At 49.1% G+C, this 27,919-nt stretch overlaps 2 protein-coding genes across 8 annotated transcripts; one reads left to right on the top strand and one right to left on the bottom strand.

The window, feature by feature from the left end:
* Positions 1–161: 161 nt before the first annotated feature.
* LOC142601146 (ninein-like protein) lies at positions 162–19,631 on the bottom strand. 7 transcript variants are annotated; one of them, XM_075749603.1, is made up of 15 exons: positions 19,560–19,587; positions 18,322–18,388; positions 16,906–17,011; positions 15,320–15,503; positions 14,921–15,057; positions 14,700–14,837; positions 14,281–14,419; positions 13,488–13,598; positions 12,775–12,864; positions 10,468–10,591; positions 9,892–10,034; positions 3,122–3,373; positions 1,867–2,079; positions 914–1,030; positions 162–820 (listed from the first exon to the last, which is right to left on the bottom strand). In XM_075749603.1, exons 5-15 carry the CDS (start codon positions 14,986–14,988, stop codon positions 632–634), a joined length of 1,584 nt encoding a protein of 527 aa, XP_075605718.1. In that variant the 5' UTR covers positions 14,989–15,057; positions 15,320–15,503; positions 16,906–17,011; positions 18,322–18,388; positions 19,560–19,587; the 3' UTR covers positions 162–631. The 7 variants fall into 7 exon arrangements, with proteins under 7 accessions (XP_075605718.1, XP_075605717.1, XP_075605716.1 ...); XM_075749602.1 differs by having other exon boundaries at positions 14,921–15,503; positions 18,322–18,367; positions 19,543–19,631; XM_075749601.1 differs by having other exon boundaries at positions 14,921–15,503; positions 16,863–17,011.
* A 50-nt stretch (positions 19,632–19,681) lies between these two features.
* EIF4A3 (eukaryotic translation initiation factor 4A3) lies at positions 19,682–27,756 on the top strand. The gene is made up of 12 exons (XM_075749598.1): positions 19,682–19,957; positions 20,128–20,200; positions 21,016–21,082; positions 22,146–22,208; positions 23,210–23,342; positions 24,466–24,546; positions 24,985–25,126; positions 25,670–25,808; positions 26,321–26,436; positions 27,006–27,113; positions 27,200–27,327; positions 27,559–27,756. The coding sequence occupies exons 1-12, from the start codon at positions 19,786–19,788 to the stop codon at positions 27,573–27,575; spliced, it is 1,239 nt and encodes a 412-aa protein (XP_075605713.1). The 5' UTR covers positions 19,682–19,785; the 3' UTR covers positions 27,576–27,756.
* Positions 27,757–27,919: the final 163 nt, after the last annotated feature.

The raw sequence follows: 27,919 nt of genomic DNA, 5'->3' as shown, positions 1-27,919 counted from the left end.
CTGCAGAGGCAACAATCCAGCAACAGTTTGGTTTGGATCTTAGGCTCAGGCTTTAGGAGGGCCAGAGTCTCCTAGAGTCCAAGAGGAGCTGTACGGAATAAAAGTTCAGCAACAGTGGGGGGAGGCTACTGAAATACAGAGCAGACTGGAGATGGCAAGACGTGCTGTAATATTGCAATCATTTTAATGCCACCACACAGCTTTCCTGCTGGGACTGAGCCAGACGCAGGAACCTACAAGCCGCCCTGCCCTGGCTTTCCAGCCATAACAGCGTGGTCCCAACAGCAGCCCTGCTCAGAGAGCATCTGCACCACCACCAAACATGCTGCCAGAGTGCAGGCAGCTCCTGTGGGATGGCTGCCCTGAGACAGACCTGACTTAAACCATCACACACTGCCAGTGAGAAAGGCACCAAAGCTGGTGCTTGGTGCTTTCAGTAGGAAAATTCAGCTATCACAGTACTAATTTCCTTAAAGGACACTGGTTTCTCCGTTTTCTACTTTCTACCCAGGAAAATCCTGGCAAGACCAGGGAGGACAAGGCTGATTTCCCAACCCAGCCATACCTCCCCTTCTCCACCTGACAAACCGTAGCCAAGACCAGAGGCAGGGCTGCCACAGCGAGTGCCCCATCATGCACTCAGGGATGCTGGCGTGATTTTTCCAATGAGCTGCTTGAGAGCAGAGGCTTGCTTCTCCAACAGCTGGTTCTTCTCCTCACTGCTCTTCTTCTTCAGCTCAGCTGCCTGCAGGGACATTGCAAACTCCCTGCTCTCCTCACGGAGGTCTTCGATCAGCAGCTTGCTCCTGGAGAGTTGGGCCTACAGCAGGGACAGGAGGCTTAAGGTTCAACATCCCCATGGAGGGGTCCCAGCCAGGCAGGGACGTGTAGCACTAACCCCTCTTGCACTCACCTGAGCATCTTTGAGCTGAGCTGACCTCTCGGCCAGCACAGCTTCAGCACTCCTCAGACTGTGCTCCAGCCCCTCTGCCTGCTCCACAGCTGCCTGCAGCAGATGCTCGTATTCCTCCTGCAGTGGGCAACAAAGCCTGATGCTGGGTTGTCCCAGTGCTCACCCGGTCTCCGGCAATCCTGGACCATATATTTCCCCAGGGCCCCACTCACAGACCTTCACACTCCTTGAAGGAGAGCATGGGGAGGATCAGCAGAGGTGGTGCAGGATGCAAAGAGCAGTGGGACAAATGTCTGGAGTAGTAGAGCCTTCCCTAGGTCAGCACCAACCGGTTTTAAGAGAAGGGACAGATTTCCCAGCAATGTTTTCTATAAAAACAAGCCAATGGCCTCCCCTCTCTCAGCCGTGTCCAGAAAAGCCCAGGGAGAGACAGTTTCCTTGGATGCAGTTTTTGTGTCTGCTCATTTTAATTCTTTAGGTTATAATTTGCTCTATTTTTGCCCAGGTTAGTTCAATTGAATCACAGTGTCCTGAAGCAAAGGACAAACTCACAAAAACCCAACACCTTTTTGCCCAGTGCCCTAGAGATAAAATCACCCCACTCTGTGTGGGCCAGATCTCCACATAGAGGGCTCAAACTTTCTTTCCCCAGCCTGAGTCAATACAGAGTATGTCCCTGAATAACTCCTGCTCCTCTAGGCACTAGGTATCTGGTCTGGGATACGTGGATTAGAGTGGGGAGGGCTCCTGTTTGAGTGCAAGGGTGGTGACTGGGTTAATGAGAAATTGAAAATTGCAGCTGAATTTGAAGATCATGTGCATTTTCCACAAAGGCTCTTGATATATAGCATCTTCCTCCCAAACCTCTGGTGGCTTCAACCACAGCTGCCTTCCAGGCTGATAGTGCTACCTGTCTGGTACCCTTCACCGAGTTTCTGCAATTCCCTGCTTACCTGGGTCCTGACCAGCTGCTTGCGTGTCTGCTCAGCCTGCTGGTGGAGGTTTTCCTGGAGCTGCCGACCCTTGCACTGTTCCTCTCTCAAGCTGATTTGCAGCTGCTCAAACTGTTTCTTTGGCACCATGTTGTTCATCTGGGCCTTGGCCTGCTGCAATTGCAGAGCATGCCGAGTCTGGGCCAGGCTCAAGCTTGCTTTGGCTTCTAAGAGCTGTAACACAGGAAGGTCGATAGATGGTTACAGCTTCGTGCCAGACATGGGAGAGGCCCAGGATGTGCTGCGGGCAAGGGGAGAGGTTAGGAAGCACCCACAGACCACCCCACTCAGCTCTTACACCAGCATGGCCACAGCAGAGCAGCAGGACCATGGGAGTGGTGCTTGCTGCACAGCCTACAAAGCCAGGGATGGAGAGCACTGAGAGTTGCAGGATAAGAAACGGACCCCTTGCTGAGAGATGATCCCCTTGCTTGAGCAGCGAGGAGCAGGAGTTGCTCTGGGAGGGAGTTCTAGCACCAAGGGCCACAGTGGCAGTAGGCAGAGGGAGGCTACTCACCTGGGTTTGTGCTTAAGAGACATCCCAGGCAAGCTGGGCTTCAATCCCTGCCTGTACGACAAGTCCTCTGCTTCCTGCCACCACCAAAGGGCAAACCTGGCACTGGGAAGCAGGTCTGGGCCAGCTTTGCCCTAGGGCTATCTACAGGTGGCTGGCATGAGCAAGCTCTACTCTGGAAAGCCAGTCCCTGAGCCTGTCCCCAGGTTAGCAGGCAGGTGAGGGCTATTAAAACATTTGGAGGTTTCTCGCATCAGCTTTCCCTTAATTTAGCGGTCCTTGCTCCCCTGCTCTGATCACCTCCTTCCCCTCCTCTCAGACATGGCCTGCCTAGCCTCTGTCATCTCTGCCCAGCCCCCACCTGATCCTGCCACTCCTCTAGCTCCTCTGTCAGCTGAGCCATGGCGAACCACAGGTCCTGTCACTCCCTGTGTGTGAGCCACCTCCACTCAGCCTCCATCTTCTCTGCCCAGCCAGCCTGCACACAAGGACAGAAGGGACATCGCAGCAAGGACCTGTCCCAAGCTGCACCTGAACTGGCTTCAGACATATCTGAGTGGGAAGGTGAGTCCTTTGCCCCTCACAAAGAGGAAGAGGACTGTCTTTTCTGCCTGGGGAAGGTGCCCAATACAGCCCCGAGCAGGGCAATACCAACATCACAGGGACCACTCAGCAGCCTGTCACCAACTGAATGACACTCACCTTCTCCTGCGAGGCCTTGAGCTGCTGTCGGAGCAGCTCCATCTCCATCCAACATGCTGCATGCTGCTGGTGGTGCTCCAGCATTGCGGCTGTGTCCGCTCCTCGTAGCTGCTCAGCCTCCACAAGCCTCTGGCTCCGCAACTGAACAGTGCCATGGCCAGCACTGTGGCCGGCCTTGTGCTCAGTGAGTTCACGGCCCAGCTGACACATCTTGACATTCAGGTGGGAGACCTCCCCCTTGCTCGTCTCACTCTGGAAAAGGTTGAGAAAAAAAACAACTCATGTACAGAGGCTTGGGGTGGGAGGAGAGGTAATAGAGACTTAATGTGTCTCACACTGTCCTTGCTGGTTTCCCACCCAGGAACACCACTGTCGCTGCAGGGCCTTCTGAGCACCCAGGACAAGTGCCCTCATTTCCCAGCCTGACCAAAGCCCAGTGGCTGAGTTCAAGCACAGCATTCCCAGCACAGGTGATAGCCCTGGAGGATGTCACTAGGGAAAGGCGGGGGGGGGGATGTGTAACAGAAATATTAAGATTGGTAAGAATACAGTGTGAATGGAAACACGTCTGTGTGCACATGTGAAAGTCCCAGACGAAAGAGCAGAGTAAGGGCTGCAAGAGCAGCCTGCAGTGACACTAAAGGGCACCATCCCCCAGGCATTGCTCCTAGGATGCTGAGTAAGGTGCAGTTTCTGGCCTATGCTCTGACCAGACCACAGCACAGGCAACATGTCAGCAGAAAGCCTGCATCTAACAGCAGGGCGGCAATACACCCCAAATCCGGTTCCTCTGCTAGCCTCCCAGGAAAATGGGCAACCGACACAGCTTTGCTCCAAAGCAGACAACGGGCAGCAGGTTTGTGGCTGAAGGTTAATGGAAGTTGAAGCCAGCAGAGGGCCAGCAAAGGCCACCCTGCTGCAGCTGATGGCCCTGAAGAGTACAAAAGACATGTCCAAGCAACAGGTTGTGGTTCCCAGTCATGAGGAATCTCAGGAACAGGGTGAGGAACTGACAGCCTGCAACCCTCATCCATGTTGCACGCAAGCAATCCTGGGCAGGCCTTGTGTGCACACATGTTCAAGGGCTTGTGAGCATGTGGGTTTGAGACTGGGAGTGAGCAAAATCTCTGGCAGAAAGAGTGCAAGTACATAGTCAACCTCATTAGAGATTTTGTAGTGACACCTTCCCTTCTGTAAGACCTTTACTGGCTTTTGTCACACAAATTTACCCTATAAAGCTATAAAATGAAGCTGGTTCTTCAAAGCAAGACTGGGTTTGAATGTTTGAAACAAACATTCCCATTCTTCTCTATAAGCACACGTGCAGTTTTTGTCCTAAATCCTTCAGCCAAGAGCCTGTCAATTAGTGTTAATGGCTTCTTACCGATGCTGTTAACTCTGCTATTTGAGCCAGGTCCTCCACCTTCTCTCTGTCCAACTTGCTCAGGTGTTTCCTCTCAGGGAGAGGGATATGATCCGCTTCAGGCCAAAGAGCACCAAACCATGGTCTCCCCAGAGAAGGACCAGTTTCAGAGCGCCACACATCTGGTTTTGGCCTGCAACAGGAAGCAAAGCCAGGCCAAAACGGATATGGTCCTGAATTGATTCAAGAGTGGGTCAGGCATCTCTGCCCCAACAGGTGACTCAGCCCAGGGCAGACAGCTGGGGACATCCAAAGTCCTGCAACATTGTCAGAGGACTAACACAGGGGATGAAGAACAGTGGGAGAGCCAGCTTAGCAGACTCTTGGGATCACCTGCACCAGAAGCCCGGCTCTCCTTGGATTTATGGCTCAGTGGGTAACCCCAGTACCTACCTCAAGCTTCCTAAGGCAGCAGCAGGCCACTGGCCAAAAGGTTTGTGTAGCAAAGAAGCCCATCCTTTCCTCCCTCAGCAGACCCATCCCCACAGCTTCCCCCAAACCTGGCTCCAGACCCAGTGCTCTGGCCTGCCCAAGCCTATGGCTGGCCAAGCCCATCCCAGCACTGGCTGCTTCTGCATGGAGAAAAGAGCATGAGAGTGCTGTTTTGCTCAGAAATAAGAAAACAAAAGGCAGGTTGAGCCAGCTGAAGTCTGGTAAATGCACCTGAGTGGCTGTTCCCTTTACAAGCATTAGCTATCCACCCATTTGCCAGCCTCCCATAGCTGGTTCCTTTCTGACTCATTATGTTCACTGCCCTTCTCCTTTGCTAGCCCCAGCTCTTGCTGGAGTCTCCCAAGTTGACTTTTCAGCAAGCTGTTCTCCTCCAGCAGCTGGCACAGCTCTCCCATGCAAGGAGAGACAGCAGAGTGAGAAAACCATGCAAAAGCCCAGTTCGCTCTTGGCATCCTATGCTGGCTCCCTGCTCTATTCCCATTTGGTTTGCAAGGACAACAAGAACAAAAGAAATCTAAGAAACAACCATCCAATAACTCACACAAAACATGTGGGGACAATCAAGAGACATTGGTAGAGAAGAAGCAGGTCTTCAAGGGAAGGGAAATAAAGGGGAATAAGGACAAATAGCATCAGACCCTGAATTTGTGTGGCTTCCAGCTGGCTGAAATTATTTTGCAGGCCTGCCAAGGAGTGGAAACAAAGTGATTTGGCTCATCAAGACACACCGAGACTTCATTACAGGATAACCAGGTGGTGAACCCAACCCCTCAACTGCAATAGAGAGGAGCCTGTCTGGAGTAGTTAGCTTGCTTGTGAGGCCTCTGTCATTTTACAGTGCTGGACACAACAGCTATTACCCCAAATCCACGGTAGCCTCTCTGCCTCATTATCTTTTCACTCCTACCAGTACTCCCAGTCTCCCTTGAGGCCACGAATACTGGCACTTGTGGGAAGGAAGCTCAGTCCTGTATTAAACAGTTCTATCCAATAGCTACTGCTAAACCCCAGGTCCACACAGGACCCAAATTCCTCAGGGGAGAGTGCAGGAGAACAGATCGTCCATCCTAGCAGGGAGGACAGCATTGCAGTTTGTGGCACTGTATGTGGGAGGCAGAGGAGCTGAGTGGGAAAGTTCTTCCTCTCTTCTCTAAGCAAGCAAGCGAGAAAACTAGCGCATGGGCTGTGTGTCATTTGCTCCCCCTGCTTGGCAAGATGCTCCTCACAGTTGCTGCTTTCTGAGTCAGTTTTACATCAGGATTCACATGCTGTGCTTCCTGTGGCATCTCCAACACCCACATACAGCTGTACAAAGCAGAGGAGACGAGTGTGTAGTCAGCCACAGCCACGTGAGCACATCCCAGTTCTCTGACCACGCTCCCACGGTTAGTAAAAAACACGCGGAAAACAGCAAGACAGAACATAGCTGCTGTTAAGAGTGTCTTGGACCATCATGTTGTTAAGCAGCCTCGTGTTTCACAAGGCATCTGCTTTTTTTGCAGCAGCAGCACTGTGTAAGTTCTGCAAACTGCCTTTGCACTCAAACCTGCTACTCTCTTGAGCTCTGGGTTCATTTTCCAGCCAGTGCATGACATCTGAGCTGCATCAGCTCCATTTTCACCCTGTTCCTTTCCCTGTCCAGCTCCATTTTGACAGCCTGAATGTCATGTTTCCTCCTGTGCTGCTGTGCTACTCTGTCTCCCATGGCTTTTTTTCCTCTTCTTCCCCTCCAGATCAAGTCTGTCTATGTCCTGACATGCTGCTGTGTCTGCTGCATGAAGGCAAACCATTTAACTTTGCCCTCTCTGCCTCCTTCCTAAGCACATCCCCTTGTCTATCAAGATTTCATTTCCCCTTGACAAATGCTTTCAGCTTTGGCTCCAGCTTCTAGATTGAGCAGGCCATTAGCTGCAGCAGACGTCTGCACTGTCTGCACTGGTTCATCCATCACACAATTTTTCATTTCTTCTCTGTTCTTTCGGTGCTGAGGTTGCAACAGGAGATTTTGGTCTACCTGCTCACCTGAGTCTTGGGGACCTGCTCCTTTCCCAGAGGGCAGCTCTCCAGACACCTTGTCCCTTCCAACACCAGAGCCAACATCAGACCCATGATCTCTGCATTATTCCCACTTCATACTGGTGGTTTTTTTCTCTTCTAAACAGCCAGCATCTCACACATCTTGGCTTGTTCCTCATTAACCTTCTCATCCAACTTTAGCTGCTTCTTCTTCCACAGAGAGACCATGTCTTTTTCCTTCCACTTCCACTGCTACCTCTCCTGGGCACACTACTCTTGAGGGTCTTCCTTTATCACTGGGAAATCACCTCCTCTCACAACAAAGTTGCTGCAACAAAGCCTTACAGTTGTCCTCACACTGGCATTCAGTCCATAACAGCTCTTGATTATGCTCAACCTCTGCACCTTTCCTAAAGATAAAAACCATTTTGCTGACACAGCTTGAAAAGTTCTGCAGGCATCAGAACATACTTTTGCTGGAGAGGCAACGCAAAGTTCTCTTTAGGTTGCTACTTAAACATTACAGAAAGTTCCCACACCGTTTTGCACTTCTCAAAGACTCACCCCTCAGATGTTTTCCAACAACTCTGAAAGCTCCCCAGTACAGCCAGTCCCTCTACCATTCACCAGAGATGGTGGTAACACAGCTCAAATGCCTTGTATTCCTGTTCTTTGCGTTTGTTCCCCAGGTCTGTCAGACTTCAGCCAAGTCACCTCCTTTCTCTCACACCTACCCCCATATCTCAGCTCCTCAGTCCTAAAATGAGGATAATGACCTAGCAAAATCCTCTGCTTGCGTATTGCTGAAGCGGACTCTGCTCCTGACATGAGGCAGTGAAAGAAGGCATAGCAGGGAAGAGGCAGGAGGAAAGCCTGGGGGCAGTGGTGGGGTGCGCTGGGAAGCAGGAGGGGGCGGGCATGGACAGGCAACAGTTTCCTGTCCAATTTGTCTCCAGTCTCTTCTGCAAGGCCATTCTGGCCCCTGGGGAGGTTGAAGAACTGGCACCACAAGCACAGGAAGGGAAGATGAACAGCCATTTAGTGACAACCTTACTCTCCCACAAGCCAGTCTGTTTTGGCTACGTAGAGAAATTTAAGCCATTTTTTGCTGCTTTTAAGACAGAGGTTGTAATGATCTGGCAAGTAGAGGCAGGTTTGCTGAAGGACCAAGAAAGTGAGAGATAATAAGAAAACACTAATGAAAGCTCTCTTATTTCTCTCACTCACTGTTTTGAGTTACAGTCTTTGCTGGGCACTGCCTCTGACTAGCTTGTAGAACATGCAAGGAAAGTTAAAGTCTTGAAATAAAAGCACTCATGTAAGGGGAGTTTAGACGTCTCACATCGAACAGATGCATCCTTGCAATACAGCACAGATTTTCTTCCAAGTTAAAGCAGCTCTCCAGCCCCATGAGAAATCAGCCTAACCTACTCTGGTATGAGCAGGGAATGTACCCCTAGTCTCCCACTTAGCCCCAGAAAGAAAACAGTGCCAGACCTCAGGCTCTCTCTGTCCCTGCGTTGCATCCTCAGCTCTTCTCCCTCCTGGTCCAGCTGCTGCCCTGGATGGTAAATGTCTTCAGTGTGCTGTCGTCCCACCGTGGCCTGCTCCATCTCAAACCTCTCCTCCAGCTTCAGGCTCCATGCACATTTTTGCTCTTTCAGGCTATCAATTACAGCCCGGTACTTTGCAGCTGTTTCTTCCAGGTCTCTTTTCTGGTCTTCCATCTTGCACATCTCAACTTTGAAGTTGAGATGTGTCACTCACTGTCCTTCCTCTCTCTCTCTAAGTTTTTCCTCATTAACTTGATTTCCTCCTTGTAATAGTTTATCTGTTGGGAGAAGACAGGATTTGGATATTAGCACCATGCTCCCCAGAGCTCCCCTCTCCTCCAATAGCCAGATTGATCTAGTGGTCCCTCTCAACAAGGGACACTCTTCAGGCAGTTCTGGTCCCTGCTGAACTTAGGGCGATTATCAGCCTCACACAGCAGCCTTTAACAAGCAGATATTGGTGGGTCCCAGCTTGTTCCAGCAAGCAGTGCAGTTCTCCCCTTTCTCCTTGTTTGCAAGGGACCCCAGAGAGGGGAAGGGAGAGCCCAGGGCATCATCCGCCACTGCTCCTCATATCCTTCCTCTATCCCGCAGTGGTCCCTTGTCCAAGATGTGGTGGTGAGTAGCTGCGGCTCCCCACGGCTCCCCTGTAAATGCTAGGAACTCCAGGATTTGATGAGCACAAAGGCAGGACTATGAAGCAGGCAGAAGATCTGCAAGCAGCTTTGTGGTCCCTGAACTGTTCATCACCTGTGTGGCAGTTTAGGATTTACTCTTGCAGTGCTGCAATGGAAACCCAGCAAGCATCCCTGACCTCTCAGTTCAGCGGCAAAAGGAGTGAAAGGGGAAACTGATGCCTCTGACATGAGCACTCACTGCTGTCTAAAGGGAGGGCTGGGCTCACACTGTCACCTTGGGGCAAGCAGGTTAAAAGCGTGCTGCAAGCCCAGGAAGACAGGGCTCTGATATCCACCATGCCCTCAGGAGACACCTAGCTGCTTCTCTTCTTGGTGCTGTTGCTGGTTTTACTGCAACAGCAACACTGAGTTAATCTCTGGTTCCCCGTAAGGAGCAAGACCCACATGAACATTTTGCAAGGTGACAGAGATTTCCACAAAGCCTTTTCCAGCCAGTGAGGTCTCCAAACCCTCCTACAGCTAAGATGGGCTGGGGAAACACATGCAATAACCCCAGCAGAGAGATGACGTACCACCCTGCTCCCCAGAAAGCTTCCTGGAGCACATGCCACATCAGCCATGCTGTAGCAGGGTGCTTACCAAGCAGTTGTGCCAAGACATCAGGACATCTCCCCCCACACCCCTCACCTTGGTTTCCAGCTGCACCTTCAGGTCCTGCAGCTGCTCTTGGAGCTGCTCCATTGAGAGTGACGTCTCTGTGCACACGGAAGTGGGAATCAGAGAGCTGGGAGAGTGGCACACCAGCAGAGAGGAGCCCTGTGAGGACTGGCCTACAAGACAGAACAAGTCTGGCTGTAATGATCAGGATGGCTGCAGCTTCATCAAGTCAAGTCCATTCAACCCCAAAAGATGGAGATCCTCCATCTATCTGGCAACGAGTCCCAGGGCTGCATCACGCCTCTGGCCAGAAGTTCTTTCCTAATGCTCAACCTGAATCTCCCCAAACTGTGAGTTGGGCTACTTCCTCTTTATTGTATTTTGTTTCCTCAACATCCCCAGCAGTGAACATCTGCCTGTCCTCTCCCAGCTGCCTAGTCCACAAGTCACCATCACCACCCCTCAAGTTGGAAAAGACTCCTTCGTCCTCACCATTCATCACACCCTGATTCCCTCCCATGGCTGCCCAGTGCCAGAACTGGCGGCAGCAGCAGCTCAGGCACAAGCCACCCCACACTCCCATGGAAACTCTGATCCGGAGGGAACCTTGTTCTTGCTGAGAAGATAGAGGCACCGAAACCTCCTGCCCTCTCTCAGCCCTGGTCTCCTGTAGCTGAAGACGCAGCCTTTCCAGTTCCCTCCTCAGCACTCCATTCTGGTCCCACAGCACCTGAAGCAGAGACTGGTCACAATGCAGCTACAAAGCTCCCCAAGGCTGCGGGGGGCCAAGCACCCACAGATCCCAGCAGCCGTATGTACTCAGAGTGTCTTTTGCAGCACGAAGAGCAGAGTCCCCTCACCAGCACAGTCAGAGAATAAGGAAGGGGGGTTTTCTTCAGTCCCAAACAGAGAGAGATGAGATATTTTGGAAGAGCCAGAGAAGAAATACAAGCCCAGATTACTGCGACCACTATTACAAGAACCATCATTAGACGCTGCAAAGCACGAAGAGCCACAAGCAACTGTCCCCACATGCAAAAGCACACAATACCAGGGGCTTATGCAGATACCTTGGAGGGTTGGACCTCCTGAGACTCCTCCTGACCCAAATAAAACCATTGCCAGAGACCAACACACAACACTGTGATCTCAGTACGATCCCCCACACAGCCCACGGGTTTGCATTTACATCTTCGAGACACTCCAGTGGGCATCTGGGCTAGCCAACAAGCACTACTGTATGCAGACAAAGCAACAGCAGGACTTACAGTGAAGCAAGTCCCACAGGGCTCTGTGGAAGGGAACATTTCTAGGTTGCAGAAGGAATAAAGTGAGGCGAGAAGGTGCTGATTCCATGGGAAGCAGAGCATGCGGCAGGTCCTGCTGCCTGCTTAGCACAGAGACACCCTCAGAGGCCAGCACAGGAGTTTATCCCCTCTCAGTGTCAACATTAGCCTGCAGGAAGGAGTCCCACAGCTGAACACACTATGAGCCACCACACCAGTGCAATGAGCCACTTCCATGAGGGCATCTGGAGCTGGGCAACTGCTTATTTCACTTCACGCTCTTCATCCCATACTGGAAGCAACAGTGTACAAGGCATCCTGCCTCCCTCTGCACTGTCCACTTTGAGCAGACACCAAATTATATCCCACATGCTGCCACCCAGGCAACTGATGGGCTGCAAGAGACTATGAACTCGGATGCTTCCAAAGATCCCAATTAATAAATATTATTGAACAGATCTAGACAAATACAAACCCAGTTTGTTTAATCTCCATTCTAAACAGGAGAACAGAGGAGGAAGGGGGCTGACAGCATTCAACAAGGGTAAAGGACAAACCCGAGCGAGTGCCTTCACAGGGGCAGCAGATGAAGCCTGAAGATGGAACCTTTCCATCCATTGGCATTCTCTGGGGCTGCTCAATGTGAGGAAAAATTGCAGCATCAAGCATCTTCAACCCTCTAGTGCCACCTGGAGCAAAGCTGCACTGGATAGTGCTCCAGCACGTTTGCCTTTAATTACAGCTTCAAGAGGGACTGTCTGCTGCATCAGTGAAACAGCTTTGCTGAAAATGCGTATTTCAGCCCCTGCTGGGGAGATTTGATAAATCACCATCACTGGTATTCCCCAGTCACACATAGCACTTATAAACAAATGGGCAATGCAATAAGCACAGAACTTGGGAGCCAAGGCACAGAGTACCCAGCAATTCACAACATGCAAGATACACAAATCACTTAAAAATGAGAGAAGGGAAAAGGAGGCTGTGCTCATGTCCCAGAGAACCCAAAGCTCTGGGCAGGAGCACGACACCCTGCAGGAGGTACAACACACACAACACCAACACCTGGACCACACACACCCCAGGTACCTGGACAGGCTCACCTTGACTCTCTAGCAGAGTCCAGCAGCAACAAGATTTGTAGGGGTTGTTAAAATGGAACAAGAAGGAGGAAGAGAAAAACAAAAAGGTAGAAGAATTTAGCTGATAACATGCTTTCCAAAGAAGGAGAACAGCTTTCTCCTTGCGTTCAAGAAGAAATGCAACAGAACACACTGTGGTCTGTTCTTATACACAGAGCTACATGGTTCCCAAACAAAATGGCCCATGGCTGCAGGGTGGCAGGGAGGGAGGAATTTACAACCCACCCTTACTTCCCCCTGCCAGTATCCCAGCAAGGGAACCAACCCATGGAGGGCAGCAGGAGCAAGGAGACAGGCTGATTTACTGGGGGTATAGCTGTGTCCTGCCTCCTGCCACAGGACTCTGAGCAAGGCAAGAGGGATCCCCCCTCTGCACTCTGATCAGGGCTGCCTCCTTCCTCTCCCCCAGGCCAAAGTGCCCAACAGATGTGCCGATGAGAGCTGTATTTTCAGGATAGCATTCCCGAAGAGCTGCCCACTCGTACCTGGCACTGCCGCTCATACTCCAGGACAATCTCTGCAAAGCACTCGCTCTGGTTCAGGAGCTCTGGGCTGTGGGGCTCCACCTGGCCCAGCTGCACAAGCACAGGGAAACACTTCTCATCAGGGAAAAATTATCACCTCTCCAAACAGAGGCAAATGTCTCTAAATCACTGGAGTCATGGTGCTACACCCATAGATTCAATGGAAGGGTTCCTACTGACACCTGTGGAATGGGTCAGATGCAGAAAGAGGAGGAAAAACATTTTTCTTCATGCATGGGAGACACCAAACTACAGGCAGGCTAGCTTTTCCAAACCAGTGAACAAGATCACAGACTCATTTCTTTCCCTAGATCCATTTTACCAGGTGCCTTGCTGGAGTGGGAGACACTAAAACTAACCCTTTACTTCAATTCTTGTGAAAAAGAAAGGTTTTATTTTCTGGAAACCAAACTGTAAAGTTTTCACTTGAAGACTACAGATTTGTAGAATTTTCTCTAATCGCAAACTTTCCTCATCCTGGTTCTTTCAAACTTCGAAAGGCCTAGATTAAAAGCCAGTATTTTGCCACGTTGTCATTAATGTGCAGGAGAGTTCAAAGGGGGGGAGACAGTAAAAACTGACCTAAAATACGCAAGATTTCATAGAAAAGGGTCAATCTTTTGAAGAGTTCCTGAAAAGTTCCTGTTTAACCTGAACAGAGAAAGGAAGGCTACCTTGTCATTCACAGTGCAGTTGATTTCTTTCTGCAGCTCCAACACCAGCTTCTCAGAGGCCGCCAGTTTCTCAGCCATCTCCGTGACCTTGTTTTGCAGCTGTGTGTTCTCCTGCAGACAAAAGGGAGAAGATTCTCTTGATGTTGTGGGTCCTCACATCGCAGGACAGGTTCATTGGCCACGGGCCTTCAGCAAGAAGCTGTAAAACAACTGGCACACCAGCAAGCCGAATGCAGTACAGCTTGCAGAAGACACTGCTTTGGACAGCATGCTGCTGATACACACCATGTGGGCTGGGGTTTGGCTCACCTCTTCAAAGGACAGACGTAGGAGTGTGTTTTGCAGAATAAGAGCTAGAGAGCCCCACAGGCTCATTTCTACCTCTGTTTTGAAAAATTATGGTTTCCCTCACAGTCAACAAAGGCAGCAAGTCCTGAGCTATCTCCATCTGTACTTCTACACTGAATTGCACTGGGAAAATCCCAGGCACGCAGACACTATCGCCTCTGCTTTTGGCATGGTCACTGGCACAATTGTAGCCTCAGCTACCAGGTGTTCAGGTGTTACCAAGGGCCAAACCATTTCCAACAGACAACATGGAGGTTTAATAATGTCATGGCAAAGGAATAAGCTCTGCATTTAATTCAATAGTATGGATGTAGCTGATGATTTTTCTGCATAAAACTCCTGTTCTTCCCAGCAAGAGCAACACAAACCATCTGTCTTTGTTACCACCTCTGCTTTGCCTCCTCTGAAGAAGTGAAGATGTTTCACCCAGGGCAATTTTACTTACCTTCATCGTGTGGTTCAGTCTCCCTTGCAGGCTGGCCTCTATGCCCTTCAGGAACTGTGTATCAGCCTCCAGCTTCGCTTGGTGATTGATTGATTGTTGCAAAAGTAGCTCTTTTGCCTCTGTTTCTCCCTGAACATCCCTGGGGAAAAAAAGCAACATGGTTGGGGCACCCAGAGTGTGTTCTCAGGTGGCCACAAGGTCCAGACACACTTTCTCACCAAGCACAAAGCAGGAGATGAAAGCTCGGTTGGAGGGATGCTGGGACCGTAGAGTGGGGGGGCCTTTAGGGACTTCTTTGCCACTGACACAATGGCAAAACAAGCGGGAGATTCATAAAGGGAGACTGGGAGGGGAGGGAGAGGCTGTGGGCACCCACAGGAAAATCATTTTCCCTGCCCCACCAAAAGGACCTCTCCTACTTGAGCTTGCTCTGGGCGTGCTCGAGAGCGATGTACTGCTCATCCAACTCCCTGCCAAGCTGCAGGCAGCGTCTCTCCACTTTCTCCAAGTCCAGCCTCGCCTTGTCCCTCTCCCTGGCGATCTGCCTCACTTGAATCCTGCAGGCACGGTGAGCAGTGCATTAAAAGACATCTCAAGCACCCCACAGAAGGGTCCTCCTCACAGCAAGCAGCACCCTTACCTGAGGCCCTGCAGTTTGTATCCATAGGAGGTGACGGCTGCATGCTGAAGCCCGCTCCTGGGGACCATGAGTGTGTTGTCCAAAGCTGCAGACAGCTCTGCCAGGCCCACCTGCTCCTCCGCGCTGCTACTCAGCCTCTGCAAGGACAGCATAGACTGAAATCACTTTCTCCCTCTTCTAACAGCACCAACAGGACTTATGTTGTTACACCATCTGACCACCCTCCAGTCTTTCAGAGATCCACCCCCATCTCACAGACAGGCTTAGATCACATCCACCCCAGATATTTCCCAGCCCTAGGGTGGCCAAACCCTGCCACCCCACCATGAACCTGACTGCAAGCGCTCTTCCTCCCTGGACAGCGGCTTGCTGAAAGGCCTTGCTGATCATTTCACCCACCACCACCAGTCAAGGCAGCACCAGAGACGTTGCAGTTCTCCTCTAAGTTCTTCTAGGACTCAGATGGCAATGACAAGTTCAGGCTTGGCAAATCTAGTGCTGTTGCTGATGCTGGAGAAGAGATGTGGGCCCATGCAGCTTGGCTGGAAGGACAGACTGCTTCCCTCCACACTCTCCTGTGACGCTGAGGAAAAAAGCAGTAAGTCAGTGGGGCAAAATTGACAGAGAAAAACCAACAGCTTTTGATACTGAAAGAAAACTCCAGGGACCCCATCAATATTGGAGAACATTCTAAAAACAGCCCCAAGCTGCCAGAAGGGACATGTCCTGAGCTGCTCTTAAGGTTGGCAGGCACAGACAAGCAGTTTGGTCTCCATGCTAACCCATGAAAACTCAGTATCCACAGAAAGACCAACATGGAAAGTTATATACCATCAGAGGGTCTTGTGAAAACCGTCAGATGGGAACTGCCAGCTAACATTTTGTTTGATCTAGAAGCTAAAATTGGGTTGAGGTCAGCTTCAAAGATAAATGAGATACAGCCAAGCTGAACCAAAAAGCAGAACCCAGAAAGCTGATACAGAACTGGTAACATAACCAAGAGCAGAGCACCAATTTCATACCAGGTCTGGAAGAAGCCTATATTCAGAGAACTGTTACCTCAGTCTTAACGTAAAAGAACCTGAAACAATTATTTTTTAAAAAAATTTTTTTTTTAACTATTTTGCTCAGGATCCTGGATGGAGCTGTCCTGGCTGTCAGGGTAATCAGCGATTCATTTCCACCTTTGTGCATTAAAGCACAGTTACTTGCAAATGCCTTGCCAGTCCTTGGAATTAAAAGCACTAAGGAGAAAGAAGTATTCTACATGAAACAAAGAAAATGTGGATGGGATGAAGCTTGCTCCATGCACTAAAAAGTCGACAACCAGAGTCACAAGAGGTGCAGAGACATCGGCACTTCTGAAGCCAATGTTAGAATTGGGGTGAGCTTTCCCCTCTGCTAGGATATGCATCCCTCTCCCTCCCATAAAAACATGAGACTCGACAGCCCTCTGTTGTTCTGTATTACCATCCTACTCTACCTGCACAGGATTTGCTCCAACTCAGGCAGCTCCCAAGGGAGCCTTTCGGTCACGATGCAGTGGCTGAAGTCCAGACCATATCCAAAAACTGACTGACAAGTGGAAAACTCTCCCCAAGTCACCACCCTCAGCTGCCCAACTAATGTCTATTAAGTCACTCCCTTGTGAAACAAAACATCTTGGCCTGAATTGTTCTCAGTAGAAACCATTCTTTAGCTTCCTTTTTTGTGGGGAAATGGATGGAGAAACCTTTCTAAGTGTGACAGCTGGATTTGTGTCTGGATTCCCTTCAAGATGCTGTAGAAACATCAAACACAAATGAACTGTCCAGTGTAGGGAACTGGCAATGACTTATAGTTCCTTATCCAAAGTTAATAGAAATCACCTCCAAGGAGCTGCAGATCAAGGCCATCAGCCAGGATCCTTTTTACAAAGAAAGCTTTCTGTCTTTCAACTCACCCCATGAAGTGCTGAGTCTTGGCTGCTTGAGACCTTGACGTACCTTGGAAAAAGGTGGTCATATGCCTGAACAGGACAAACTGCAACTCCTCAAAGCTCACCCTTCCATCTCCATCATTTTCCAGTTTAGCGAATCAATCTTTGAGTTCCTAAAATACGAGTACAAGAGAAGAGAAACTCACCAGCTGCAGGAACACAGCTTGAAGCATCCAAACAGCTTCTTAAAATAAATCCCATCTTTTTTTATAGTGCAAATGGAACACAATTAAAAAACTCTTTTTGAAAATGAATGCTGCTCTACTTCCATGCACACACAAAGAAACAAACTCCTCTCCACAAAGTCTGAAATGTGAGCCCCAGTAGTGGATGCATATAGGTATAAAAAACACTTGAATCCTGCTTCAGTTTTGGGAGAGAAGGGGGATTAAGGTCCCATGCCTACTCTACGACCCAGAAGAGATACAGTCACCCTGTAATTTCATTTTGGAAATGGCAGGCTATTTGCAGAGACGCACACCAAAAAGACAAAACACAGCAGGAACAAGTTGCAACAAGGAAAGCCTTGAATGGCCATAAGGAAAAAAATCTTCCTCCTAAGTGCACTGCAGCTCTGGGGCAAGCCCAGGGAAGCTGTGGGGTCTCCATTCTGGGAGATACTCAAACCTAAATTGGACAAGTCCTGAGCAACTTGATCTAGCTTGTAAGTCAGCCCTGCTGTGAGGAAGACTAGCCCAGATGCTTCCAGAGTTCCATTCCTACCTAACTCTGCCTCGGTCAGACACCACGGACCAGCTCCTCTACAAGGGAAGCCATCTGTGTCTCCAAGGAAATGCAGCTGTGCCGAGGTACGCCAGCTCAGGACCAGTGCCTGCGGTCTAGGGGAGGCAAAGCTTACTTTTGACAGTAACTTCCTCTGACTCTACAAATTCATTGCCCAGAACTCACTGCCCAGCCCTCTCTCCACAAGCCGGCTCCCAGCCTTTCCCTGCTCACCTCCTTCCTCAGCTCCTTCAGCCAAACACTGGCTGAGGAAAGCCTCACCTCCTGCACCTACCTCCTCTGGGAGGGCCCAGACTTGAGCTTCAGCCATGTCTAAGGAAGGGCTGGGCAACCACTGGGAGCTGCAGGCTAGGTCAGGCTTCCAGATGAAAACACAACATGTGTCAGCCATCCTGAAAACAGTCTCCCCACAACTATGTGTGAAACAATACTGTGAGGACCAAGCCTCCTCTATCTGTATTCATCCTTGTAAGGACAATAGAAGAGCACAGTCAATGTCACTGACACAAGGATGGCGGGGACCAAGCAGCATGACTCCCCTTGTCACAAACTCAATCCAGGCATGTTAGCACCATGCCACCCCCCTACATTCCCCCGCAAATCCCAGAGGATCTATACTATGTCCTCTCCTGATTGCTTCCCAATACATTACACACAGGGAGGAGGGAGGCCATCATACCTTGTACCTCCAGTGTCACATTCACAAGAGCTTTATCACTTTCAGCCTCTTTGTTTGCCTTCAGGTTCTGTAACAAGAAAAATAAGGAAACAGCTTTAGTCACAGTCTGCCCCAAGGCAGGGGTGACACAACTCAAGCATGCACTCCTGACACATCTGCTCACAACCAGAATGGGAACAACCCACATGCAGCACTCAGCCTGACTCATTCAGGCACCCTAGACATGCTGGGACTGGAAATGCTTGCGGTTTTGTAACAACTTCATTTTACCACGTCAAACATTTTAGCTCAGGACTCAGAAGAGCGCACTGCCAACCAGGAGAGAGCCTTCTCCCATAAAAGTTTCAGGGTTTGTTCAGAGATCAGCCAAGTGTCCAGATTACCCATGGCAGGAGTAAGGTTAAATCTGCCCTCTGTTCAAGGATGAAAAAATCATTGTAGAGAAGCAAAAGGGGAAAAGATGGAAGATGCAAATCCTGCTGAAATCCCTAGGAACAGAGGATGAGGGGATGCAGCATGCACCCTTTGGCCCAAAAGCAAACCCAGAGAGCCAGCTCTGTGAAAACTGGATTCCAGCTGCTTGTATGACATGGACAGAGAAATGGAGAGGGCATCAGCTGAAGAAAGGCAGAGCAAAGCACGGGTCCTTGTGCTCTGGTCTCTGTTGAGAACCTCTAAACCTCGTTCAACTGCCTTGTCCGAGCTCAGGTTTGCAAATCAATCCTCGTTTGACATCCATGGGCTTGCACAAGAGGTCATATGGGGCTGACAGCCAGCCCATCCTACCCCTGCAAATTGCCTGGGCTGTTCCTGAGTCTGCACTGGGACACTGGGCTTTTATACGGGACAGACAGGCCATACACACAGACATTAGTGCTTATGGTTTTCCAAGGGGAACACATCACCATGCAACCAGAGATGAGAGCCCATCCACCTCATCTTCACATATTAAGCAGGTAAACAAACCTGCGTTCCCCATGCATAACCTCCATCTCCCTTCTCAAGGTGTTTTAAGAATCTACAGCCTCACATGAGGCCAACAGGCCACGCGGATGGCAGTGACGGTTGCCAGCGCACTCTGCAGAGACGCAGCTATCTGCAGGCCACACACTGAGCCTCGTCTGGAGGGGTGGCGTGAACGCTCCCCACACACTTGCGCAGGCTGCCCGGCGCCCAAGGGCCTGCGGCGACCAAAGCCTTAGGCCGCACCGGCCCCGCCACCCCCGTCCATCACTCACCGCGCCGCCGCGCATGCGCACCCCCGCCCGCTTCCCATGCGCATGCGCAGGCCGCCCCCTCCAGCCCGTCCGCTCTCCTGTGCACGCCGTATCCTCCTTCCCGCCCACCCCCCGCGCAGGCGCACAGCACGCGCATGCGCGGCAGTGTGGTCTCTCGGTGCGAGGCGGCGGCGGAGCCATCGCCGGTGCGTGAGGGGCGGGTGGCGGGAGAGGAAAGGCTTCAGCCATGTCGGGGTCGGCGGGATCTGGCGGGACGGCCAGCTCGGCGCGGAAGCGGCTGATGAAGGAGGAGGACATGACGAAGGTGGAGTTCGAGACAAGCGAGGAGGTGGACGTGACGCCCACCTTCGACACCATGGGGCTACGGGAGGACCTGCTGCGCGGCATCTACGCCTACGGTGCGCGGCGGAGCGGCTGCGAGGGGGAGAGGGAAGGCGCGGGGGGGGGGGGGGGGGTGTTGTCGGTGGCGGCGCCCGGATGTGGGGCGGCGCGCCTGCGCAGTGAAGCCGGCGCCAGTTCCGTTGCGGGGCTGCGCCGGCGCCGCTGACCATAACGGCCGCCTCCGCAGGTTTTGAGAAGCCCTCGGCCATCCAGCAGAGAGCCATCAAGCAGATCATCAAGGGCAGAGACGTGATCGCCCAGTAAGTGGGGCTGCCGGCGAGGGTGGGCTGCTCGCGAGTGAGGAGAAGGGCGTGTGTCCTGAGGAGGTTGTGGCCCGGGGGGTGTCAGTCACACTCGCTGTCTGAAGCGGGAAGCGAGGTCTGTCACCCGTGGTCCTCGGCTGCTGCTCAGCAGGGTTAGGGAAATCACATCATGAGCGATATGGGGTGAAATTGGCTAATGTGCACAGACTGTGATCCTAACAGTTGTTACTGTCAAAGTTTATGAGGTTTAGGTATGTCACTGTAATAAAGATTCTGTCAAGATGTAGCATGTTCTCCATGAATAGGGCTCTGAGACTCTTAAGAATGTTTTCCAGCAAAGCCAGAGAAGTATAGAGATAACTGCCATCTCAATCAAGAGAAAAAATAAGCAGAAGAAGATCTATTATGTCTCTAGAGACAAAGAAGGATATGCATCTCATTGGAAAAAAAATTCTTTCTAGGCCAATAGTGGGAATTGCTAGCTTTCCAAATTGTGTTGGTTTATCTACCATTTACTTTAAAAGAAAAAAGATTATGTATGACAAATTGCAGGAGGTTAAAATGCTGGTCTGATAAGGAAGAAACATGCTAGAGCTGGGGGCCCTGCAACAGAGTGCACTATCCCTGGTACTGCAAGCTGCTTTTCTGCAGATCACACTGTGATCGTTAGAAAACTTTGTCACATACACTGTTGGCAGTATTGACTTCTTTGCAATGAAGGAGTGGCAAAGAGCAGAGGGGTGGAATATATTGAAATTGCCTATATTGTTTGTCCAGACATCCAGAGTATTCACCGAACATCTGTTTCTCAGGTCACAGTCAGGAACAGGGAAGACAGCAACATTCTCCATCTCTGTTCTGCAGTGCCTGGATATACAGGTAACTTCATAGCACATGCTAAAAATGTTCTTTGACTAAATCGGTAGAGTCTTCATCATAAAAACCTTTGTTTTTAGAGTGACTAAAGCTAAAAATGAGGCTTTACATTGATTTTTTTTTTTTTAATTATGAGCAGTGAACTTAGGACAAATTTCTAACTGAAAATTTTGCCAGACTCTACTCCATAACAATTTAACTGTTAAACTCACCTTGGCAAAATAAGTTCAGTTAAAGTCTTGTAATTATAAAGTTGGCTTTAACAGCTGACCTCTTTCACATACTTATTAGAGGGCTAAATTAATCTTTCAACAGGCAGAATTGTCCTTAAACAGTCCTAACTGCATCAGCAACCTGTCTGAACAGTTGGCACGCATTGCACAGAATCAAACTTAGATTTTTGACTGATAAATGTTTGTTCTTTTTCTAGTCAGGGGTATCATGTCCATCCAGTTGTTTTGTAACTATAACTTGAATGTATAGATACTGTTGAATAAAATGATTATTTTCTGTGAGCCATTACCCTCTTAAAGCTTAGATTGTTACTCAGCTGTCACTGCCTGGGGATACAAAAATAAACATTGCATGTTCTAAATGAAAAGATCACTTTTATGTTTCATTTCTGTAAAGTGCTTATAATATTTTTCAAACATGACACTTTAAAACATTATCTTGGAATCCTTGTGCAATGCCAGGTTTTTATCTGAACTGAACATATGAAATAGAAGTGATTTAAATTTGTTAGTATTCTTTTTCAAGAAAAGTACACACTTTGATAATTGTTTATAGAAATTAGGTTGGAATGAAAGTTGAGCTATCAAATAACTGCTTAAGTGCTGTCTTGTCAAAAGTAACTTCATTAAGAGGCTGTTACTGTGTAAATGCTCTGTGTGAGAGCAGCTTTCTAGGTATACTGACCCTTGCAAACACTAGGTTTTAGCACAGAATTCTGTGATTAATCCTTTAGCTCTGGCATTTCAGAGTACTGTGGGATCTGTAATCTCTGTTATGCTTGGATGATATCTGCCCTGTGATTAATTGCCATGTGATCACGTGTTTTGATTAGGTTCGCGAGACCCAGGCGTTGATCTTGGCACCAACTCGGGAGCTGGCTGTACAGATTCAGAAGGTAGGAGCATTTAAATCGCTGTCTGTAAAGCACTGGCAAGGCCTGGGGCCGATTCTCAGGTATTCCCCAGCAGAGTTCAAAGCACAGCTTCTGCTCTTTCTTTCTGTCCTCTACTCCGCTCTTGTGAGACCCCACCTGGAGTACTGCATCCAGCTCTGGGGGGCCCAGTACAAGAGAGACATGGAGCTGTTGGAGCGAGTCCAGAGGAGGGCCACAAAGCTGATCAGAGGGCTGGAGCACCTCTCCTATGAGGACAGGCTGAGCGAGTTGGGGTTGCTCAGCCTGGAGAAAAGGCGGCTCTGGGGAGATCCAATTCCAGCTTTCCAGTACCTAAAGGGGGCCTACAGGAAAGATGGTGAGGGACTGTTTATCAGGGAGTGTAGTGACAGGACAAGGGGTAATGGGTTTAAGCTGAAGGAGGGTCGGTTTAGATTGGATGTTAGGAAGAAATTCTTTACTGTGAGGGTGGTGAGGCACTGGAACAGGTTGCCCAGAGATGTTGTGGATGTCCCATCCCTGGAAGTGTTTAAGGCCAGGTTGGATGGGGCTTTGGGCAACGTGGTCTAGTGGAGGGTGTCCCTGCCCATAGCAGGGGGGTTGGAACTAGATGATCTTTGAGGTCCCTTCCAACCCAAACCATTCTTTGATTCTATGAATAAAAAACTGATAAAGGACTGTTTTGCTCCTCTGCATTATATCCGTTCTTGCTTATATGACCACATTTGCTAGCAGTCTAAGGTTTTACACATTCCTAATGGAAGTTTTAAGGACAGCACTTTTAAAGCAGTTGTGATCCCTGGGGAAGTGAGTTCCTAGTGTTTGAAAGTCTGCTGCTGAGGAGGTTTGGGCAGCAAACATAAAAATATGCCTCTAACTGCTTGTGCTTACATCTCTTAAAAAAAAACCCAAACCACTGTATGGCTGTGTAGACCTGCATCTGCTCACAAATACAAACTTCATGAGAGCTTAGTTAAGTAAGCCATTCCTTTGTGTCAACACAGGGTCTTCTTGCTCTGGGAGACTACATGAATGTCCAGTGTCATGCCTGCATTGGAGGGACCAACGTGGGTGAAGATATCCGAAAACTGGATTATGGGCAGCATGTTGTTGCTGGCACTCCAGGCCGTGTGTTTGGTAAGGAGATGTGGGAGGCTGCATCACCTCCAAGTTCAGACCTGAGTTGAGCCATGGGAACCTCTTGCAAATTTTGTGTGATTAGAATTGAAACAGCATGAAAGTTACATTTATTGTGAAAACATTAGTGTAACATTAATGTTAAGTGTAACAAGGTAACAACTTAGTATAGTAATATCTGGAAGAGACTATATAGAGAGAAATCAGTGGGGATAGTATTTGGATTTTCTCTGTTTATATTTTGCTTTTCATTGTTGAAGTGTTTCTTTATGTGGTGGTTTGGAAACCAAGAGTATTTTTAAAGGAGAAAATATTACAATTTTTACAAAATTACAACAGTACAGGAAATACTTCAGAATCTTGGAGAAGGTATTAGCTAGGTCTATTTGAATGTCAAAGTTAGTGCCGCATTTTCTGTGTACTGGCCATTGCTCGCTCTCTGTTAAATCAGGTGCACTTGCAGCTGGTGCTTTCTGGTTTCATTGCATGAAGATTTTTGTATTTACTGATCATGGCAGTTAACACAGTGATAGTGTTAGCCTTCAAGCTCACATCTGGATCTCTGAGAAACAGGCAGCATTCTCTTACACAAGCACCTGTCACTAAAAGAACAGAGAGGTAGTCTTGACAAGGAAAAAAAATAATTAGCAGCTGCCAAATTGGGCTGGCTTTGAACAACACACTAATGGCAAATACTTTTCTATCACAGTATTAAGGGGTTACACAAAGCCATGTGCTCTTTCAAACAGGACATGGATTTGCCCAGTCTGCTGATGAAAAGTTCATGTAGCATTTTGCATTTCGCATATCCAGCTGCAGTTACTATGGGACACTGGGTCAGCTGTCCCATGCAGTTAGCAAATAGCATCCCACGGCTTGCACTCAGAGCTTCCCTGCAGTCAGTGCTCCCGTAGCCAGGCTGCAGAGACGTTCCCTTAGGTTACAGGGTGTAGTGGCCATGCTGTGGCCCTTGGGTGTGCCTTCCATCACCAAACACCAGTCTCTGTTGGCAACAGGGGAAGTGCCTGTTCCTCCTCCACCGAAATCCCCTGACAGCGGCTGGGAGCAGTGTAGGCTCGTTTGCTTTCAGAGCCTTTTCATCTTACAAAGTGAAATCTTACAGATATGATTCGTCGACGAAGTTTAAGGACTCGTGCCATCAAAATGCTGGTTTTGGATGAAGCAGATGAAATGCTCAATAAAGGTAAAAATATTTGTCTCCCTATTACTTCCTTTCTCCTCACCTCTTTGAGATGCCAAGGTGTCCCACCTGGCAGTGCCACTTCTAAAAACAATTGGTTTTGTCAAAAAGTTAGATGATTATAGTTAATTATAGGCTGTAGCAGGTTAAACTACTTACTATGTCTTGTCTGATTTAGTTGTAGTATCCTGTTCAATAGTTACAAATTCTTGAGCACTGTCTTTCATACTTTACTGTGTACCACAGACACACTGTAGTAGCTTTTGGAAAATTAGAAAGAGATGAGCAATATGTAATGCTGGCTTTGAGTTACTGATTCACTTATTAATATTCATCTCGTAGCATAAGCCTGATACTGAATTCCAGATCAAATTGTGAAAGAGTGGGATATTTCAGAGAAAGGTGTGCTAACTGTTCTGTGCTACTTGATTTACTTTTCAGGTTTTAAGGAGCAGATTTATGATGTGTACAGATACTTGCCTCCAGCTACACAGGTGGTTCTGATCAGCGCCACTTTGCCTCATGAAATTCTGGAGATGACCAACAAATTCATGACAGACCCCATTCGCATCTTGGTGAAACGGTGAGTGAGTTTCCTTGGAAAGAACAGGATCTCTTTGAGTTGGTCCAGCCCTGGGCAGTTCACAGTATTAACTGATTTCAGGGTGCAGAGTGACTCGCACATTCCTTCTTGCCATTACAGTTTGCCTGGGTGTTTGCAGACATCCTTGTATCCTGATTTCCAGCAGAGGCAGACTCATCTCTCTGACTTTATCCTCATCCTCCCCAGTCTCTTCTCCTGGAAATCCGTCTTTTGCACCTACCCAATTCCTGTGCTCCTCCAGAGGATTTTCATAGGCCTCGTCCATTAATTTGCTATGATGTAGCAAGCCAGAAAACCCTTCAGCTGACTGGTCCTGAATGCCTTTGGAGGAGTAGCTTATGTCTGGTGCTATCACAGGTCCTCGTGCAGTGGAACTCAGTGGGAGTCAAAAGGAATAGACCCAGCACTCCTCAGCACACAGGGCAGAGGTGTGATCTCCACTGAAGCACACTCAGCCCTTCTAACTGCACTGTGTGCATTCACCTACTTGTGGTGTGGTATAGCTGTTCTTCTTCCCCGCAGTGATGAGCTGACCCTCGAAGGAATCAAGCAGTTTTTCGTGGCTGTGGAGAGGGAAGAATGGAAGTTTGACACCTTGTGCGATCTCTATGACACACTCACAATCACCCAGGCTGTCATCTTCTGTAACACCAAGAGAAAGGTACAGCAGCCATCAGATGGATGTGTTTCTTTCTTTGAGAGGATGACTCAGAGGAGAATGCTAGGACAAACCCAGTTAAGAAGTCTGTCTGTTCCCCTGTTTGGGAATAGTTTAGTAAGAACAGAGGTTAAACATTTGCCTTTGGGATGTGCCTAGCTTAAACAACTGGTTATAGGCAGACCTGATATAGTTGGCAGGAGTTGCCTTTTTAGAGAAGTAGACCTGATTAGGTAAGAATGTGCTTATTGTTCTAGCTGCTTATAATCCCTGAAATAAAGCCACACTTCCTGAATAAATACCCTTAATTCCTTTCCTTTCGGGGCTTGTGGAGCCCCATATCTTACAGCCACTGCTTTGTAAGGTTTATTTACATCCTTTAGCTCCAGAATCCTTGTTAAAGTGTCTCTCAGTCCTTACCAGCATATGTCGCTGCAAACATTCTCCAAGCACAACTTGTGCGTTTGGCTGTCCTGAGCAGAAAGCTAACCCAGGCTGCTTGGCTGTATGCACAGGTAGACTGGCTCACAGAGAAGATGAGAGAAGCCAATTTCACAGTTTCATCCATGCACGGGGACATGCCACAAAAGGAGAGAGAGTCCATCATGAAAGAGTTCAGATCTGGTGCAAGGTAAATGCCTTAAACAGTGTTGCTTACAGCGTTGCTATGTCAGGGCAGGATTTCTTCTAGCGTCTGAAGGGAACAGGCCTCAGAAACCCGTAATATCTCTCCTCTCTGAAGGCCTTGTTCAGCTCGGATTAGGAAGAGTTCTGATTCCCATCTATCCCCCTGTGGTGTCGGAGGGTTGGGAGATGGCCACTTTCCAAGGAGGGATGCTCATACTTCTTAGGCATAAAATCAATCAGTTTTATTTTGCTGAAGAGGCTGGGAGTTGCTGCCTTTAAACTAAGTCAAGGAAGAAAAATACTTGGGCTCTGTCCTCTGTATTTTAAACCCTTGGGAGAGGCATTCTTTCTGAAAGATTAAAGCTGTCTTGGTACTAGCTGCCTTCACTGAAGTTTGGTGATGCTGCATGGGGCAGCTCTCCTGCAGCAAAAATGTGGATGCTGCCAGTGTGCTGTAGGCAGGGAGGAGTACAGAATAGCAGGGGATGCCCTGTGCTGGAGACAACAACGTCTCAGCTCTCACACCCACCTCAGTGGGGTGGAATGGCCCTAACTGTCCCCTTCTCTTTGCAGCCGAGTCCTTATTTCAACAGATGTTTGGGCTAGAGGCCTGGATGTGCCTCAGGTATCCCTGATCATTAACTACGACTTACCCAACAACAGAGAACTCTACATACACAGGTAAGCTTGGCCTTCATGTGGGGGAGTGTGGCTGGATTACCCTTCCCCAAGGTGTCTCCATTCTCGCTTTCCTTCTGCCTCCACAGAATTGGCCGGTCAGGCAGATACGGCCGAAAAGGTGTAGCGATCAACTTTGTGAAGAATGACGACATCCGCATCTTGCGAGACATTGAGCAGTACTACTCCACCCAGATAGACGAGATGCCCATGAACGGTGAGTGCAGGCCAGCCCCAGCAAGGCCTGCCCTCCTCCAGTTGGGAGCTGGCGTGCTGTATCTGCAGGAGAAATGCCAGATGCTTTGTTTTGCCATGTGCCTCATTCCCAAGCCCAACCCATCTTTGCTTCCGCTAGGGGAGAACCTGGGAACAGCAGTGGGTGTGCTGGGCTGTGGCGCTCTGCACGCTTGCTGCATACTTACATTCTCTCATTTTTGTCTCATTTCAGTTGCTGATCTTATCTGAAGGTCCATGTTTACCAAGGAGTTGTACTGTGTGGCAGCCTCCATAATTCTGTTTTGGACCCACATCCTTTTATCATATTGCTGGTTGTATGTTCTTGAGTTGAACTGCACTTGGGAACTTGTGTAAATAATGTCTTTACTCCTGCCCGTGTTTTTCAATAAAAACAGGAAGTTTACCATAACCTGTGCTTAATTACTTTAACCCAAGATAGCAACAGGCAGGGAGTTTTGAGATACTGCCATACTCGGCTAGCACAATTGAAAAAACATTGGATGCTCAGTATATCTAGGTTCATAAAATACAGGACTTCCTGTTCTCCACCCTTTCATTATCGCTGTGCCACA

The sequence above is a fragment of the Balearica regulorum genome, chromosome 3 (genome assembly GCF_011004875.1).
Source record: "Balearica regulorum gibbericeps isolate bBalReg1 chromosome 3, bBalReg1.pri, whole genome shotgun sequence".
NCBI lineage: Eukaryota > Metazoa > Chordata > Aves > Gruiformes > Gruidae > Balearica > Balearica regulorum.
This window is presented reverse-complemented; position numbering and strand designations above follow the sequence as displayed.